The sequence below is a fragment of the Dasypus novemcinctus genome, chromosome 13 (genome assembly GCF_030445035.2).
Source record: "Dasypus novemcinctus isolate mDasNov1 chromosome 13, mDasNov1.1.hap2, whole genome shotgun sequence".
NCBI classification, from domain to species: Eukaryota; Metazoa; Chordata; class Mammalia; order Cingulata; family Dasypodidae; genus Dasypus; species Dasypus novemcinctus.
Genome location: NC_080685.1, coordinates 98880363 through 98900938, shown reverse-complemented (window position 1 = coordinate 98900938; position 20576 = coordinate 98880363). Strand labels below are relative to the sequence as shown.

The window sequence follows — 20576 nt, the reverse complement described above, 5'->3', positions numbered from 1 at the left end:
TATAACCTCCCGTATTATGTAGGCATTTCATTTATAACAATACTGAGGAGTGCTTAAACAGCCTATTTCATTTCTCAGCTAGTTTGGAGAATCTGCCCTACCATGTACTGATTCCTCTATAAATGAATTCATTTAAAATATTTATTGAAGATCTACTTTGTAAAATCTCTATGCTTTTTAGGAGGTTGATTTTTTTTCTACTGCAGGTACTTTTTCCCCCAGAATTTGCCGTTTATATAATTTAACAAAATTAAACATCCTGGTTAACTATAACATTTTTAAAACTTAAAAATATAAAGGATATAACTGCGACACAAAAAATCAGAAATGTTTTAAATAAAGCATTTATATTAAATAAACATCAATGTGACAAAATTCAGACTGGAACTTAAAATCAGTTTATTAACTAGACTTTGGGGTTGGAATTTAAGAGTGATAGCCTCATAAATCAAAATCCAAAATCAATATGAAAACTTTGTACATTTTTCTCTTAGATAGTTTAAGAAACTAGATATTCTCCCTTCACTGGATGAATCATATGGGAAGTAAAACAGGTAGACAAGGATCCAACTTTAACCTATTCCCTCTTCATTTCTTTAATTGTGGGAGCCACCCTTCCCTGAAGAAATATTTTAGCTCAATGGTAGTTTATTTAATGGAACAAGGTTAGAAGCAGCAGCGCTCTCCCAATCTACTGCTAGTACTCCATTAATTCAAAAGCAGCACAAGGCTAGAATTAGAACCCAGGGTTCTAGCATTCCAGTTAAGAGAAATGATTCCCTTAATATTATAATCTTCTACATATATAAAATGGCTCCTTAATCAAAATAATCTCTTTTTCTCAAATGCTATCCCCTGCAGTAGGTTTGGTTTTGCAATTGATGACGTTGAAGCTATTTTGGAAACAGCTGCTGAAGCTTGGGAAAAAGTTTCAAAGCATTCTGTGTTGTAACTTCTACAACTTCTTCCACTGAGATCCCTTTTGCCTGGGCAATATATTCTGCTGAAATGGAAATGTTCTGAGGTTCATTCCGTACCTGAAACAGAACAAAGCAGACAATGAAACAAACCTGACACCCAAAGGAAGCAAAACCTTGGAGCCTGCAGTTAAAGAGAAGAAAATGAGGATAGATGATGGATGGATGGATGGATGGATGGATGGATGAATGGATGGATGGATGGATAGATGGATGGATGGATGGATGGATGAATTGATGGGTTTATTTGCTGGAGAGCAAGGGGAGAGGACGCCCTGAACTTCAGCTTAAAAGCTGGGGCTGCGATGCTGATTATAAGTATATGCTGCTCCTGTGAAGAACCCTAGGGTATGAGCAATTGAAGTTCCAGTACCTAACACATGAAGCAGTCTGCAAATAGTGAACACTCAATGACCTTCCTGATGAAGTTAATTATCCTTTGATTTGCTGTTTATGTAAGTGCTTATAAAGGCCACTCCTCTGCTCCTTGGCCTCTTCACCTAACAAGCTACATTACAGTTTGATTGAAGAAATGCCATTGTGTGTCTGAAAACCTAAACAGACTTTATACTGGTATTTCACTGAAACGAAGACACATTTGGCTATTTTAAATCACTGTAATTCATATATATAGCTTATATCCAATGGCATGGTATAATCAGCAGTGTTTTTTCTTTTGAATGGTCATAAAACAATAGTGCATCTATAAACAGTGGCATTGAGATTTGATGAAATGTATTACCATTGTTATTATGAATGTGTTATCTACCTCAGGATGATACTCAGGATGATAAAGTTCAAAGGAAAAAAATTACTGATAGAGTACAAAAATAACTTTGGTAATTTAGCCTAAGAAAACAATGAAGAATGTGTGCAAAGATTTATATTCAAGGATGGTTATCATAATTTTTATAGTACTGTGTAAAAAATTGGAAACAACCTAAATTGCCAATATCAAGTTAAATACATTATGGTTTATTCACATACTGGAATACTATGCAGTTGGTAAACATTATAAGGAAAAGTTTATTTACTGATTAAATAGGTGTTCACTACATAAAAGCAAGTCATGAAATAACATGTTCAGGCTTATTTCTATAAAATATACATGTATGTACATATATGGATATAAAAGAGCTAGAAGGCTAAGAGTTTACATTTATTTAGTGTTTATTGCAAACCAGATTTGTTCTCAGCTTTTCATGGAATTTCTCATTTAATCTTCAAAATACCTCTATGAGACGGGTACTATTATTATCAGCAGCCCTTCTCTATAGATGAGAAGGAATCCTAAGCACCTAAGTAGACTGGCTGAGGTTTAAACCCCAGCAACCTGACTTCAGAAGCTATGGTCTTAACCACTATGTTATAGTACCAACCTCTGGGCAGTGAATGTCTTTATTTTTTTATGATTTTCTGTGCTTTCTAATTTTCTAAAACAAACATTTTATTTATTTATTTTATAAAAATGCGTATCTGGCTAAAATTTCTTTTATTCAATAAATATTTATTGAGTATCTCCTAAGTGCAAGGCCAGAAACTCACAATTTGGGTCAAATCAACTAAATATAAATATGACAGCAATCAAAATTCAATCCTGTTTGGGGAGAAAAAATGCTAGGTCATTTTCCTTTCATTTTACACTAATCAGTAAGGCAATTTTGTACCATTCTGTCCTACATCCAAATAAAATATTACTGCAGATGTCATCCTCTACTTTCTCATTCCTCTGTCCTTCACAATAATTCTGAATAATGAAACTATGTAATTACCTGGGCATTAATTAGCAAAAATCCACACTGAAATCATAAATGACCATAGTTTATTAATAATCATGTTAACAGTGCTCCAAAACTTCTTAATCTTAAGTACTCATTCTTTGAATGTGCCAGGCATGGAGACAAAGATCTAATGGGAAACCAGAGGCACTTAAAAGCTATTAACTGGGAACACTTAGACACTAACTAAGTAAATAAAAAAGATTCTGTGGCTCCCTTTCAGAGTTAGAATAGTATCAGTATGAAAGAATATGAAATTTTTAAAATGAGCCTTTGTGGTCTACAATAACAAAATAAGAAACTACAGCAAAGACCATATAAACCTATGACTATATAAATATCTGTACGGAAAGAAATTGAATCTCATAACACAGCTAATTCCAAGAAGACCAATGAACATTTGTTGAGCACCTATCACATATCAGCTACTACTATGCACTTTTACATAAATTAATTCATTTAATCCCTACTGTAATCCTTATTTATTGTTTTGCCTACATTTTACATAGTTTCAGAGAGAATAAGTACCTTGACCACAGCTAGTGAGTAATGGAGATAGGATTTAAACCCAGGTCTTTCTGTCTCTAGACACTGTGCTTTTTATGATATTGCTCTGGTTTTTATTGTTACATAAATTAGGACACATCCCATATCAAATTATATTCTCTGGAGTGTAATATCTTTATTTAGAAAAAACCTGAAATAGAGTTATTATAACCCTTCAAACTATAATATGGTTCCATTGGTATAATGGGAAAGAGATTTAAATTAGAAATAGCTCGAATGAAAGGTAATTTAAATGTATAATGTAGAAATTGGAAATTCATTTACCTGTTTTTCTGGTCCTAGGGCAGGTGAATCTGTTTCTAAGCATATAGAAGTTAGAGGCAACTGTTTCACAAGTTTCTGCTTCTTGGAGAAAAAACGGAAGAATTAGTAGTTTAAACATGAGAAATAGAAAAAATAAGAACAGCAAATTAAATCCAAAGCAACCAAAAGGAATAAAATAATGATGAGCTTAAATCAATGAAATTAGAAATAGGGAAATGGACTTTGGCCCAGTGGTTAGGGCGTCCGTCTACCACATGGGAGGCCCGCGGTTCAAGCCCCGGGCCTCCTTGACCCGCGTGGAGCTGGCCCATGCGCAGTGCTGATGCGCGCAAGGAGTGCCGCACTACGCAGGGTGTCCCCCGCGTAGGGGAGCCCCACGCGCAAGGAGTGCACCCGTAAGGAGAGCCGCCCAGCGCGAAGGAGGGAGCAGCCTGCCCAGGAATGGCGCCGCCCACACTTCCAGTGCCGCTGCTGACAACAGAAGCGGACAAAGAAACAAGAAACAAGACGCACCAAAAAGGCACAGAAAACAGACAACCGGGGGAGGGGAGGGGAAATAAATAAATAAATAAATAAATCTTTAAAAAAAAAAAAAGAAATTAGAAATAGAAAAAATAAGAATCACAGAAACCAAAAGTTCTTTGAAAAGAACACTGATAAATCTCTCTAGCCAGAATGAACAAAAAAGAGAGAAGAAATTAGAAATAGTTCTGTATCTTTTTTTTATTAGAGAAGTTGTACATTTATAGAACGGTCATGCATAAAATACTGGATTCCCATATCCCACCCTATTATTAATACCTTGCATTGGTGTGGAACATTTGTTACAATTGATGACAGCACATTTTTATAACTGTACTGTTAACTATAGTCCACGATTTAACTAAGGGTTCACTGTGTAATGTAGTTACATGGATTTTTAAGTTTTATTTTTATTCTGTTACCATATATACAATCTAACATTTCTCCCTTTAATCACTTTCAGATATATATTTCAGTGCTGTTAATTATGTTCACAATGTTGTGTAATCATCACTACCATAAGAAATTTAATTTGTAATTACGCATCTTAAATCAAAGGAAACTTTAGGTCCAGCTGGCTTTACTGATGAATACTATCACACATATAAGGAAGAAATAATACCAGTTCCACATTGTGATGGTTAGGCTAATGTGTCAGCTTGGCTAGGTAATTGTGTCCAGTTGTTTGGTCAAGCAAGCACTGAGCTAAATGTAATACAAGGACATTTATGGACTTTAGGCATTAGTGCATTTACTGCATAGATGGCTGATGACATCTGCAATCAACCAGGGAGATTGCAATGAGTGACGTTTTATCCAATCAGTTGAATGCCTTAAAAGGGGAAGTGATTTCAGCATTCAGAGAATTTCCCAGCTTGTCTTTGGACAGCCAGCATCTCCTGGGAGCTCATCAAGAACCTTCACTGGACCTTCACTGGAGCCCCTAGTTTATAGCCTGCCTGAAGAACCTGGACTTGTGCATCCCCAGTCACGTGAGAGAATTTTATAAAATCTCATACTATTTACACATATCTCCTGTTGATTCTGTTTCCCTAGAAAACCCTGACTAATACACACTTAAACTCTTCTAGAAAAAAAAAAAGAGGAGGGAATTCTTTCTGTCTCACAGAATAAGGCCATCATTACCCTAATACCAAAACCAGACAAAGACATGGTAAAAAGATAACTAGAGACCAATGAACAGAGACATAAAAATCCTTAACAAATATTAGCAAATTGAATCCAACAGTATATAAAAATAATAATATATCATGATGATATAGACTTTATCTCAGGAAGGCAGGGTTGTTTCAACATTAACTTATCAATGTAATTAACCTGATATCAGCAGACCATAAAAAAAGAAAAACCATATGATCATCTCAGTAGATGCAGAAATAGATTGGACAAAATACAGCATCTAACTATTTCTAATAAAAGCTCTCAGGAAACCAGATATAGAAGGAACTTTCTCAACCTAATAAAAAGCATCTTTGAAAAACTTATAGCTAATATCATACTTTAGGGTGAAAGACTGAATGCTTTCTCGTGAAGACCAGGAAAAAGCAAAGATGCCTGCTTTCACTATTCTATTCAATATTGTACTGGTGATGGTACCCAGTTCAAGAAGGCAAGAAAAAGAAATAAAGGGCACACATATTGGAAAAGCAAAAGTAAAACTGTCTTTACTCATAGATGACATGATCAACTATGCAAAAAACACTAAAGAATCTGTAAAACTCTACCAGAACTAACAATGAATTTAGCAAGATCACTTGAAAAATCAATTGTATTTCTATATTACTAGCAGTAAATAAATGGTAACAAGCTTAAAATCCAGTACTATTCACAAAAGCATCAAAAAATATAAAACACAGAGTGATGAATTTAACCAAATATGTAAGCTATGGATGCTGAAAACCATAAAACAAGGATGAGAGAAATCAAAGAAGCTATAAATAAATGGACAGATATACCATATTCATGACAAGTCTCCCCAAATTGGTCTAAAGGTTGAATGCAATTTATTTTGGAAAAAAGTGCCAAAGTAATTCAGGGAAGGATGGTATTTTTTAAAATGGTACTGAAAGTGGATCTCTATAGGCCAAAAAATAAATCCTGACTCATACCTTGCATTATATACAAAATGGATCACAGATATAAAGGTAAAAACTAAATCTATCAGCATCTAGGGGAAAAAAACGTAAAAGAAAATCTGTGAATGTGGGTTAGGCGGATTTCACAGACTTAACACTAAAAGCATGAACCCTAAAAGAAAAATACAGATAAGGTAAAGTTCATCAAAATTAAAAACAACTCTATTAAGAAAATTACGTTATTAAGAAAATGATAAAGATTGGGAGAAAATATCTGCAAAACATATAGCAAATAAAGAATTTGTATATTGGGAAGTAGACTTGGCTCAACTGATAGAGTGTCTGCCTACCACATGGGAGGTCCAGGGTTCAAACCCAGGGCCTCCTGACCCATGTGGAGCTGGCCCATGCGCAGTGCTAATGCGTGCAAGGAGTGCCATGCCTTGCAGGGGTGTTCCCTGCATAGGGGAGCCTCACGTGCAATGAGTGCGCCCCGTAAGGAGAGCCACCCTGTGCGAAGAAAGCGCCGCCTGCCCATGAGTGGCACTGCACACACAGAGAGCTGACGCAGCAAGATGATGCAACAAAAAGAGACACAGATTCTGGGTGCCGCTGACAAGAATAAAAGTGGACACAGGAGAACACACAGCGAATGAACACAGCAGACAACTGGGGGGGGAGGGGAGAGAAATTAAAAATAAATAAATAAATCTTTAAAAAAAAAAAGAACTTGTATAAAGAATATGGCTAACTCAATAAGAAAATGACCCAATTAAAAAGGTGGTAAAAGATTTGAATGGAACTTTACCCAAAGAAAAGGTGTGGATGTTTGGAAGGTAAATAAGCACAATGAAAAGAGTTCAACATCATTAGTCATTAAGGAAAAACAAATAAAAGCCCCAAAGAGTGACAAATATGCATATATTAGAATGGCTAAAACTGAAAAAAACCAGTATAACACCAAGTACTATCAAGGAGGCAGAACTTTCACAAATTGCAAGTGGGAATTCAAAATGGATAGCTACTTATAAAGGTAATCATACACTTGCCCATGACCCAGCAATACCATTCCCAGGTATTAATTCCTGAGAAATGAAAACATATGTCAAAAAAAAAAAACCAGTACACTAAACTTATTGCAGTTTTTATTCATAATAGCCTCAAACTGTGGCAGAGGATGGAAGGAGAGGACTGGCTAGAAAAGTGCATAAGGCAACTTTTGGAGATGATGGAAATATTCTATTATCTTCAATGCAGTGATGGTTACATGACACATAAATTTGTCAAAACTCATACACTTGCATACTTAAAAAGAGTAAATTATAATAGGCATATTCTTGTATAAACCTGACTTTAAAAACTACAATTTAAAAAAACTATAAAACAGATAAATGATTGCTAATGGAGATAATAAAATAATATATTGGTTATAACTCAATTCTATACTCTCTTTTCTTACATTAGTTTTTGAATACTGGTATAACTTACTGTATTTCAGTAACATGCATCCCAATGATAAATATAAAAATGATAAAATATGAAAAAATGAGTATTTAAAAACTGATGAAATATGGTAAATTTACCAAGATGAATTTTTTTTTGCATTTTTATTCAACAATAATTCATATACCAAAATATTAATCCTTTTAAGTGTACAATTCAATTTTTAGTATAATCATAAGATTGTGAAACCATCACCAGGACTTTTTCACCACCCCAAAAAGAAATCCCAACCCTAACTGAAGTCATTCCCCATTGTCCCCTACTCCTAGTAACCACTAACTTGCTTTCTCTCTCTACAGATTTACCTCTTTTGGACATCTCATCTTTTACTTAGCATGCTTTCAAGGTTCATCCCTATTGTAGCATGAGTCAGTACTTCATTGCTTTTTATGGCTGAAGAGTTCCACTGTATGGTTATACCTCATTTTGATGGATTTTTAGGTTGTATCCATGTTTTGGCTATTGTGCATAATGCTGCTATAAACATTTGTTTATAAGTTTTGTGTGGATATGTATTTTCATTTCTCTTGGTTATAGAACCAGGGGTGGCATTGTTTGGTCATATGGTAACTTTATGTTCAATTTTTTGAGGAACTGCCAAATTGTTTTGCAAAGCTGCTGTACCATTTTACATTCCCTCCAGCAATCAATGAGGGTTCCAATTTCTCTATCACATCTTCACCAATTCTTATTATTGTCATTTTTCTGTTTATAACCATTGTAGTGCAAAGTGGTATCTCATTGTGGTTTTGATATTTGCATTTCCCTAATGACTAATGATGTTGAGCATCTTTTCAAATGCTTATTGCTCATTTGTCTATCTTCCTAGAGAAACATCTATTCAAATTCTTTGCCTTCCCCCCATTTTTAGGGGTACCAGGGATTGAACCCAGACCTTGTAAATGTGAAGCAGGTGGTCAGCCACTAAGCTACACCTGCTCACCTTTGTCCATTTTAAATTGGGTTATTTGTATTTTTGTTGGTGAGTTATAATGTCTGGACACTAGACCTTTATCAGATACATGTTTTGCAAATATTTTCTACCATTCCTTAGATTGCTTTTTTACCTTCTTGATGGTGCCCTTTGAAGTACAAATGCTTGTAATTTTGATGATGTCAATTTACTTATTTTTTCATGGGCTCCTTTTGCTTTTGGTGTCATATATAAGAAATTATTGCCTAGTTTGAGGTTATAAACATTTATATATATTTTCTTTTTAAGAATTTTATATTTTTGGCTCTTACATTTAGGATTTTGATACATTTTGAGCTAGTTTTTATACATGGTGTTGACGTAGGGACCTAAGATAAATTTCTGTAATGCAATTAGAATAGTATAGCAAGTATGTAATTAAAGTGCTTAAAGTATATTTCATAGTGTCAGATGCAGTTTAATGAAAGAATATACCTGTCCACTTCTTATGATAGAAGGTGGAATTGAGAAGAAGTATCCAGCTCTTACTCCTTCCATGGCTACAGATGGCCGACCATCAAATGCATGCAGCAGCACCTTGTCAGCACCTCTCAAAAATTAAAAGCAAATTAGAGTTAGAGTTCTATTTTATTTCCTTAACAAGAGGCTTTCCCGGTAATCAAACTAAGCAAAAAATACCAGAGATTTCAAGTAAATGTTGGGCATTATAATATAAAAATAAGGTTCTATGACTTCTGAAAAGTAGATAAATGTACAGTGTCCAAATAGATTAAGAGCAAATTCTTAATCTTCAGAATAAAATTGTTAAAAGAACACTGAAATACAAACTTTTAAACAGTTAAACTTCCTGTACCATGAAACCTTTTCCAGAAGTTTGTGAGCTGTCAATTTATTGTTCCTAACAGAAATGCTAATGGAAGAAGAAACTGGACAGCCAAATAACTCACAAATTCAATAGTCATAGGTGGCTTCACAAAACTATGTCCAATCCTTTAAGGAAGGCTGCTCAGACAGCATAAAAATCATGTTATCAGTGATTTTGGAAGGGTTCAATACTCGTTGCTGAGGAGTACAGTGCTTTCTATTTGTAAGCAATTGCACTTACGTCATTTGATAGGTTTTTTGCCAAATGGTAGGTACACACACACACACACGTCCTTGTTAAACTTTAGTCAATTTTTTTTGTGTGTGTATACTGAGCTTCAACATAAACTATATCTTACTGTGGTGGTACCTTAAAAAATTTGAAAAAGATATATTTTTACTTTAGGCACAACTGGTAAAGCAACAGTGCATCTTCTGTATGATGGTCACAATCTATAAAATACCATTTTCTGAAGCAGCAGAAAACATGCCAAAGAATGATCCAGTGTGACTGCCCTTCTTTGCCCAGTATTTTTTTTAAGATTTATTTTATTTCTTTCTCTCCCCTTCCCCCCTTGCCCCCCGTTATCTGCTCTCTTGTGTCCATTTGCTGTGTGTTCTTCTGTGTCTGCTTGCATTCTTGGGGGCCCCGTGCAATCTGTGTCTCTTTGTGTTGTATCATCTTGCTGCATCAGCTCTCCGTGTGTGCAGCGCCACTCCTGGGCGGGCTGCACTTTTTGCGTGGGGCGGCTCTCCTTGCTGGGTGCATTCCCGCACATGGGGCACCCCTACGCAGGGGGCATCCCTGCGTGCCATGGCACTCCTTGCGTGCTCTTTGCCCAATTTCTAACTCTCCCTCATGAATCAGCTGGCTAAGCTGATTAAAATATTGGAGCTGTTAAATTTTTAAATAAGGAATATAAATTATTTGACCAATTTTTAATTTGCTCGATCTTAACCTAATAAATATCATACACAGAATATCTTGTGTCCAACAGCCTTATTTGCAAAATCACCTTAGTTGCTTGTCCACCTCCATTCTTATTCCTTTCCCTTCCCTTAAAGAAATCAAATTAAAGTACTTTCTGCTCTAAGATACTCTGGACTGGCCTTGTCATACTTAAACGTAAGGCATACTTCTCTCAGGAACCTACATACCTTGCTCATGGAGGAGGCTGATGGTGGGTCTTCCAGCTGACCGGGAGTGAACATTCCTATTTAAAAACAAAAAAATTCCTTTTAGTATTATTTTTGTTCTATGAAAATAATTCAGAGATAAATGTAGAGGTCAATTTTAGGAAGATCTCTTCCAACATTATTTAATTTGTTCTATAGCTGTTAACATAGAAAGATGATTAATTAACCTACAAAGGCAAATTTAGTCTTTTGGCTAATTGGACCTGTCTGATTAGCACTTGTCTTTGCTCTTCCTTCTGTTCATCAGTGCTGGCAAATCTGGGGGAAAAATCTAGCCCAACCTAAAACAGAGAAATAAAATAAAATTACATGATATGGTATAATGAACCCCAAAAGAGATACTATACATTAGTGCCAACCAATAGAAATATAATGTGAGCCACAAATGCAACTTTACATTTTCTAATAGTCTTATTAAAAATATTAACAAGAAATAGGCAAAAATAATTTTAATGAAATATTTTAGTGGGGCGGGTGTAACTCAGTGGTTGAGCGTGTGCCTTGCATTATGAGGCCCTAGGTTCAATCCCTGGTACCTCCCTACATATACATATATTTATACACACATACACATATTCACAAATATATATTTAATCTACTACATTCAAAATATTATTTCAACACATAACCAATATATAATATACAAAATTATTGAGTTATTTTACATTCTTCTTTGTTACTAAGTCTTTGAAATTTGCTGTGTTTTATACACTTATGGCACATTTCAGTTTGGACCAGTCACATTTCAGGGGTTCAACAGCACTTTTGGGATACATTACCCTAATATATATTCTAAATTTATGTATTATTCTTTTATCTTTAATGAGAAATGGAATTTATTACAAAGTGATAAAAATATTTCACAATTGTAAATTATTTAAAGTATTCTTTAATTACTCTAGCCTACTTAAAGTTTGTTTCTAGATTATTTATGAAGAGTTGTATAGACTATTTTAATTAACCAGAATGATCCAGTTTTAAACAAATGGGGGGGGAAAGCATAGTATATAGTATTGCTATTAAAATTAATATACTCCCATTAAGGTAAGCCTATGGTGAGACTTTCTCTAGTTTTATCCCCAAGCTCTTCTGCTTATTGAGAAAGCACCAATAAATTATTATTAAGCCAAATGGGATAAACATAATTATCACCCAGTCAATTATAATCACCAATACTGAACTGAGGATTATTTCATATGTCATATAAAGATCAGGATTGGAAGTTATTTGATGAGCTAATTTACCTCTCCAATTGCCAACAAGTGATCCTTAAAATGCTCGATAATGGGCAAAGCTATATCCAAATCCTGGAAGATAAAAAAAACAGTAAATTTTTTAAATGGGAAGAGAAGGGAACTGATACTTCATGACTGCCTATTCTGTTCCAGGCCTAGGCTATGCCAGGTGCTTTACTTACATTTAATCCTGTTAATCATTTGAGGAACTAAGAATAGTAGTCCTTTTATAATGGGAGTATCACCATCTGGAAATCTGAGTAGAGACATATCCTAAGATATGCTATTCAGACTACAAACTTATATTTTAATGAAGATTTGCTTAACACCTCTGTCCTGAGTATAGAGTGGTGCTGTACAGAATGACACCTTCCCTCTGAACGGAGAGGGAACTAAGAGAAACAAAAGAACAAATTGGACAAATCCAGCTTGGCAAGTAAATGAGCAATTATGAGAGGGCTTACATGGGGTCCTCATCCTCAGTGATGGGAGAAGAGACGACAGTTCTGAGATGGTCTGTCCACACCTCCTGAGAAATTGTTGGATTTTTTATTGAGGTTGCTATGTGAGGAACTGGTGTCACTCTAAAAGAATGCAGCACTTTGCTCAAGATTAAAGGTTCATACCTTTAAAGATAATTATCAAAGCATGTGGGCGTGCGTGCACAGGACTTCTACAGAATGCTTCTTTGATTACAATCAAAGAAGCAGATGTTCTTATATCTCCTTACAAGGAGGGAAAGGTCAGATAGTTACAGTTTTACTAGCTTTAAGATCTACTTATTCTTGGGCAATGGCCTTCTGAGGCCTGTCTTATGACTAGCTGAATCTAGCTTACAGTGCAAGTTAAGGAAAGGGCAGTCAGTGTTCGGGATGTTGAGTTACTTATGCTACAACCACCTTCTGTTTAGGGGGCCTTTCCTGGCATTTAAGAAAATCAATGTGCATTTCCTAGAATAGCTGAGCAAGGAAGAAGAGAGCCACCAAGTGGTAACCTTTGCAGGTGAGTTTTTGGTAGTGCACTGTGTTACTTAGAGTGCTAAAGGTTTTGCAGGTTCACAACAGTGATAATATACTGTTTCATTGACTTCTTTTGTCTTTAAAGTCTGGCTTGTCCTAGTTTTGATGTAAAAGTTCAACAATATAAACAATGAATATCATATATATGCTTGTTTGTTAACTGTTGAAGTAATGTGTACCATTAATTTCAATATTACCATTTCTACTTAAGAGAATTCATCCTGGGAAGATTTCTCAGGAAGGCAGGAGAAAGACAAATTTATATAGAAAATTGCTTCTAGATACATTTATTTTTTATTCTCCCTCCACCCCCCACCCCCCATTATTTGCACTTGCTGTCTGCTCTCTGTGTCTGTTGTGTGCTCGTCTTCTTTTTAGGAGGCACCAGGAACCAAACCCAGGACCTCTCATGTGGGAGGGAGGTGCCTAATGACTTGAGCCATCTCCACTCCCATGATACTTGTCAACATGAGCAAAAAAAGAAAAAATAGATAAACTGGACTTTATCAAAATGAAAAACTTTTGTGCTTCAAAGGACATTATCAAGAAAGTGAACAGACTACCCACAGAATGGGAGAATATACCTGGAAACAATCTATCTGATAAGGGTTTAATATAAGGAATATATAAACAAAAAGACAAACAACCTAATTTCAAAATGGTCAAAGGATTTCAACAGGCATTTCTCCAAAGAAGAATATTATTTCATGGCCAATAAGCACATGAAAAGACACTCAACATCATTAGCTGTCAGGTAAATGCAAATCAAAACCACAGTAAGATACTACCTCACACCCAAAAGAATGGCTAGCATTCAAAAACAGAAGATAACAAACGCTGAGGAAGCAGAGAAATAGGAATACTTGTACACAGTTGGTGGGAATGTAAAATAGTAAAGCTGCTATGGAAAATGGTTTGGTGATTCTTCAAAAAGTTAAACTTAGAATTACCATGACCCAGCAATCCCACTTCTAGGTGCAGAGACTTGAACAGACATTTATACACCAATATTCATAGCAGCATTATTCACAATAGCCCAAAAGTGCAAGCAACCCAAGTGTCCATCAACAGATGAATGGATAAACAAAAAGTGTGGTAAATAAATACAATGGAATATTTGGCCATAGAAAGAATGAAGCTCTGATACATGTTAAAACATGGAAGAACCATACAGACATCATGTTGAATGAACTATGTCATATACAAAAGTTTATATTGTATGATCCCATGTACATGAAATAACCATAATATGCAAATTTATGAGACAGAAAGTGGATTTTAAGTTACCAGAGTTTGGGATGTATCTTAGTTGCCAAAAGGCTGCTGATGTAAAGTAGCAGAAATGGGTTGGCTTTTATAATGGGGATTTTATTTAAGGTAAAAGCTTATAGTTCTGAGTTCATGAAATGTCCAAATCAAGGCACCATCAGAGATGCTTTTTCACCAAGTCAGCTACTGGTATTTCTGGGGTCCTGCCATGTGGCAAAAATGGCTGTGGATCTCTGCTGAGGTTCCCGCCTTCCACTTCAGAATCTACCATATCCCATAGCTCAGCTGTGGGCAACCAGGCATAAGGCTTGTCTCTTACCAGGCCTCCTCTCTCAGGGCCCTCCTCTCTCAATCTCAGCTGCTCTGTTTTCTTCCTGAGTTTAGCTGTGATCTATCAGGCATATGGCAGGGCTCGTCTGCTCTTCATCTGCTTTGTGGGCCCAGCCTTTTAGAGGCTTCGCACTTAAGTCATCCTCTAGTACTCTCACTTGCAGGATCGGAAATGGTAGAGCTCCCTTTTTCCGTGTCTCTCTCTCTCTGTCTCCATTTATATCAGACCCAGCAAGAGGCTGGAGACTCAACCTGAGTCACACCATAGTCCAGTCAAAAGAATCTCACACCCACAAGAATGGATTATTTAAAAAACATTATCTTTCTCTTTTTGGGATTCATAAAGAAATTTAAACCTGTCATACTCCATCCTCTAAATCCCAAAAAGACATATTTCTTTCCATATGCAAAATACATTCATTATGTCACAATATTTCAAAAAGCCTTAAATCATTCCAGGAACAATGCTAAGTACAAAATATAGAAATCAGTTATAGGCAAGCAGTTTGTCTTGGGGCAAACTTCCCCTCTGGCTGTAAACCTGTGAAACTTAGAACACAAGTTATCTGTTTCCAATATACAAAGGAGGAGAGTCCCAGGATAAACATTTACATTACCATATGGAGAAATTGGGAGGGAAACAGGTAATTATGGGAGCCAAACAGTTCCAAAAACCTGCAGGGCATACTCCATTAGATTTCAAGGTCTGAACGTCATCCTTAGAACTATGGTTTCTTCTCCACAGGGCCTCATGGGACCTGTCCCTTCCACCAGCTTACCCAGTGGCCTTCTTCTCAGTTCCCTCCTCATCAAGCACCTGGGTGGTGGCCAAGCTCTAGACCTCGCCCTGCAACAACACTGGGGTGATGGCCACACTTTCCCCAATCTCTGGGTCACAGCCTCAACCTCACCAGTACAGTGGGGTGGCAGCAACATTCTCTCTTAATCTCTGGAATACAGGCCTATGGACATTTGAGATTATTTTATGAATCCCAAAAGAGAAAGATTATGTTTGTAAACTAATCTATTCCTCTAAGTGTGATATCCTTTGATTGCATTGAATTCAGCTGCAGAGCTTTTGATTAGATTATTTGGTAAGATTGCTTTGGATTTTGATTTGACTAGTCAGTGGGTGTGGCTCAGGTTGAGTCCCCACCCCCTTGCTGTGTCTGATATAAACAGACATTCAGACAGACAGACAGACACACAGGAAGAGAGAGCTCTGTCATTTTTTCTTCTGCCATATGACAGAAAGGAGAAGGCTCAACAGTGGAGGCCCCTCAGACAGACGAGCCATTTTGCCTGACAGCTTACAGCAGAAATTGGGAAGACAGTAAAATTGCAGAGACTGATGTAGAAGACCTGGAAAGAAACATGCCCTATGCCAGGAGAGAGAGAAAGCCCTAAGAGACAAGCCCTGTGCCAGTTTACAGCTGAAATCTGGAAGAAAGCAGGGCAGCTGAGCCTGAGAGAGGAAGCCCAGAGGGGAAGGCAGAAACCTCACAGAGACTGGCAGCTGTCTTGCTTCACCATGTGGCAGCACACTGGGATCAAAGGTAGCTGACTTTGGTGAGAAAGCATCTCTGCTGATGCCTTGATTTGGCCTTGGAACTATAAACCATTGGCCCCAACTAAATACCCATTATAAAAGCCAAAAGCTTTTTGGTACTTTGTATTGGCATCCCTTTGGCAGGCTAATACAAGGCTTGACCCCTTCAGAACAATAAATTGGTGACCTAACTCTCCCTAATCTATGGGAAATAAGCCAAATGCCTTCAAAGCTGTGGTGTAGTGACTTAATTCTCTCCAACCAGGGAATGTGTTCCACCCTCTCTGTAGCCTGGGGTAGCCAAACTCTCTCTGAGCAATGGGCTGGAAGATCCACCTTCTTCAAATGCCAAGACAAAATCACCCTCTATGCACACATGGGTGGGGTCCCTCTCCTGGTCCGAGAAGATGTCCTAAATCCAGAACTCAGCTTCCGTGATTTTCCTCTTGAAGCTGTTTGTCCTCTAATCTCTTGCCTCCCTGTTCCTTTTAGTCCAGGCTGACAGTGATTTCATTCATACAGATCTCACAAAAATCTTATTGGTTTTGCATGCAGGAAACAAGGGTCCCGGGTTTCGGCACCAAAAAAAAAAAAAAAAAAGAAAGACAAGGGTCCAAGCCTTCAGACAATGACTTTCCCCAAGTCCTGCCTGCATAACTGCATTTCCAATATTAAGTTATCGAGTTAGTTAAGTCCTCACCTGGGACACTATCCTCTGGGGGCTTTTTTCTGGAAGCTTGAAATTTCCCAAACCATCAATTTCTGGTTTCTTTGTGCCCAACAGTTTGTTTCTCAGCTTATCTCTTTCCTCTCATACTTTGCTATAAGTTGCAAGGAGAAGCCAGGCTGCATTTTCCACTTTTAATTTGGAAATCTCCTCAGTTAAATGTCCAAGCCTGTCATTTAAAAATTCTGTCTTCCGTCTAGCATAAGGAGTCAATTTTGACAAGTTCTCTGCCACTTTAAAACAAGGGTCACCTTTCCTCCAGTTTCCAATAATAGTTTCATCATTTCATTCTAAGGCCTCATCAGAAATAACTCTAGGGTCCATATTCCTACCAACAGTCTCTTCAAAGTAATCTTGGCCTTTTCTATCAAGCATCTCACAATTCCTCCAAAAAATACTCCTTACCCATTTATAAAGCTGTTCCAACATTTCTGGTAATTGCAAGCAGTGGGGTTGGGTGTAGGGTATGTAGTCTGAAATTCTTTTATGAATTACCAAAAGAGAAAGATTATGTTTTTGAATTAATCCATTCCTGTGGGTGTAAGACTCTTGATTGGATTACATCAGGATTGAGTACTCTAAGACAGTACTCAAGGACCAACAGCAGCCAAAATTTCAGCATAAGACTCCCAAGCAGCTGGGCCCACAGGGCAGCTCATGGCTGAAGAGACAAGCCCTGTGCCTGGCTGCCAGGAGATGGCATCCAGGAGATGGCAGATTCTGGAGGGGAAGGCAGAGACCTCAGCAGAGATTGGCGAACCATGTGGCAGGACCCAGAGAAAGCATCTCTGCTGATGCCTTGATTTGAACATTTCATGGCCTCAGAATTACAAGCTGTTACCCCAAATTCCAAATAAATCACCCTTATAAAGGCCAACCCATTTCTGGAACTTTGCATTGGCAGCCTTGTAGCAAATTAAGATAGGAATGTGCTAGTCAATGTTTAGTGGGTGCAGTTTCTGTTTGGAGTGATGGAAAAGTTTTGGTAACGGATGGTGCTGATGGTAGCACAACATTGTGAATGTAAGTAATGCAATGGAATTGTATGCCTAAAGGTGGTTAAATGGAAAATGCTATGTTGTATATACGTTACCACTATTTAAGAATAAATAGATGATCTCAAACTACTTTGAGGATTTTAGTTTCAGGATATGTAAGTTGCAAGGCACTTCTATTAGGGATAATCACAAGAGGGACTTAAGAAAAGGGAGGTACCTGAAAACCTCCTTGTTACTCAAACATATCCTCTCTCTAAGCCAAAATCAGCAAATAAACTCATTGCTACCTCCCCCACCCTCCGACATGGAACATGATTCCCAGGGATAAGCCTTCCTGCCAACAAGGGATTATTACCAAGCATTAATCAATGCTGCATCTGGAAAAAGACCTTGACCATAAGGGGGAAACATTAAATTAAAATAAGTTTTAATGGTTAAGAGATTTCAAAGTAAGTCAGGAGATCGTTCCAGAGGTTACATTTATGTATGTCTCAGACAGATTTCACTAACTGCCACAGTAAACAAATCCTTAAACAAGAATGCTCCTGATGGTTCTAGGGACATCTGGACATCAGAGGAAAGGCACACAGCACCATGAAATCAACACCCCTTTGGCAGACCCTATCTGGGAATGATACGATAATCTATTTCCCCAATATAACATAGTTATATCCATTTATAATTCCCCCAATCATGATTCTTCTTCTCCTTTTATTTGAAACTATAATTTTCATTCTACCTGTTAAGTTTATTTCACAGGTAAATCTTTGGACTGTTCAAATGCCAACTGAGCCCTGAATCCCAGCAAAGTAGCAGACAACTCCTACTATCCAGTTCTTCAGGGTTACCCTGGACAACCACCAAAATGATGATGATGGACAAGTCCCATCCTCCAAACTGGGGAGTGTTTGCAGCTGTGGACAAGGTAATTCCTTACATCTGCCCCGTGGTATCTGGCTCCCCTCTCAGCCTGGGGCTAAAGAAGAAGACATTGTCCTGGGTCCATAAGGATTGGGGAATTAATTATTTTAGGAGGGGTGTGTGTGGCTACGTGATCAAAGTAGATTAGTTGTTTTTGTGGATGTTATCTTGTGTTGGATGAAGAACCTGTAACATTGATATAAAGATAGTGGTTGCCAGAGTTTCTGAAGGGTGAGGGAAATGAATGGTTGGAACAGGGCATATGTGAGGAGGTGAGATTCTTCTGTATAATATCTCAATGATGGACACATGACGTTACACATTTCTCAAGGCCTATGGAACTGTACAATTTGTATGGTTTACAAATTGTAAACCATAATGTAAACTATAGACTTGGAATAGTAGCGATACTTCAGTATTGATTCATCAACTGTAACAAATGAACCACGCTAATCTACGAGGTCAATAAGAGGGGTAACTCTGTGTGCGTGGCGGGGGAGGGGGGGGTTATATGGGAATTCCCTACAATTTTGGTGTATTTTTTCTTTAAATGTAAAAAAACTTCTCTAAAAATTGTTTTAAAGAAAGCAAACCAAAAAAAAAAAAAAAAAAGGAAGAAAAAAACAGAGAAAGGTGAAAAATGGCAGAGGAAAAGGAAGAGATTTTGAAATTGTCTTAAGAGAGAAAAGATGATGAGGGGGAATAAAGGCCTTAGGACTACATTCTAGTGGACTTGGTTAAAAGGAATGAACATTGTCATAAGGAGTTAAGAGCATATGATCCTGGATATCAGAGAAGCTGAGTAGGTTAAATAGGGCCAGGTAAAGCTCTTTCCAGAAACATCCAAACTATTTTGGTACTCTGGGACCTCAGAAGGACTGGGGAGGTGGGGGCAGCACACAGATGTTTGGCATTTTGAAAGTCTTAGAAAGAAGTTGCACATTTGGGTGAAAATCAGACACAGGAAAAAACATGACTTTAAAAATATGTATTATCTATGAAAAAACAAATTCACAGACTGTTCAAACTACTGATGGAAAAGATTCAAAATTTCTAACAACTCAAGGATGGTAAATAGACCTTAGTGGCAGAATATAAATCATATCAATAATTTAAGATCTGTAAATATATTTTATTTGTGTGTGTGATCTTTATCATTTTATTTTAGAATATGTAAAAATATTTATAAGGACATTTATAGGTCTAGAATCTTAGGTATCCTATTCCTACTCCCCCTATATTCTTAACAGCTAATGTTCTTATTAGAGGGATTTTCAAGATTCTACATCCTATGATTGGAGGGAAGAATACTATATTATTACTGCTGATTGACAAATTAGTAAATTGAGATTTGGTAAATTAAGCAACTTGCCACAGATCACAGAAGCCAGTAGACCAGGTTTCTCTGATTTTAAAGCGCTGTTTTTACCATGCTACTGAAAATAGGACATAGGGACAAAAAAAGGGAGGAAGAGAGAAAGGAGAGACTTATTCTGAATTATTTTAAGTAATTACAATAGATGTTTAATTAAAGAAAATATTTAGTTTTCAGAAACTTAGAATAAGGGGCCAAGAAAGTAACAAAAATGAGTGAAGTGGGCTAAGTAGGGACAGTAGCAAACCGGAGAGCTCATGCCCCTGCCTGCAGGGGGCAGCAGACCATGTCTGGTAATAATATTTATTAAATGAATTAATTCAGGAATAGACTGAGAGATGTGAGTGATGCTAGGCAATTCTTCATTTTATAAACCAAGGCAATTTAATGAATGCTTACTACATACCCAGCTTTGTATCACATATTATGCAGGGTTCCAAAGGTGCATTAA

The 20576-nt window shown here is 37.0% G+C and overlaps 1 protein-coding gene across 4 annotated transcripts in view; it reads right to left on the bottom strand.

Annotated features, from left to right (window-relative positions):
- Positions 1–375: 375 nt before the first annotated feature.
- TATDN3 (TatD DNase domain containing 3) overlaps positions 376–20576 on the bottom strand; it is a 35641-nt gene continuing 15440 nt past the window's right edge. For 2 of the 4 annotated variants that reach the window (XM_012530044.4, XM_058275181.2), the window contains exons 5-10: positions 11947–12009; positions 10874–10983; positions 10664–10719; positions 9116–9228; positions 3587–3667; positions 376–1037 (exon numbers count right to left, since the gene is read on the bottom strand). In XM_012530044.4, coding sequence (XP_012385498.2) covers positions 894–1037; positions 3587–3667; positions 9116–9228; positions 10664–10719; positions 10874–10983; positions 11947–12009 — 567 coding nt within the window. In that variant the 3' untranslated portion in view covers positions 376–893. The remainder of the gene's footprint in view (positions 1038–3586; positions 3668–9115; positions 9229–10663; positions 10720–10873; positions 10984–11946; positions 12010–20576) is intronic. The other 2 variants (XM_004470974.5, XM_058275182.2) reach the window with 2 other exon arrangements.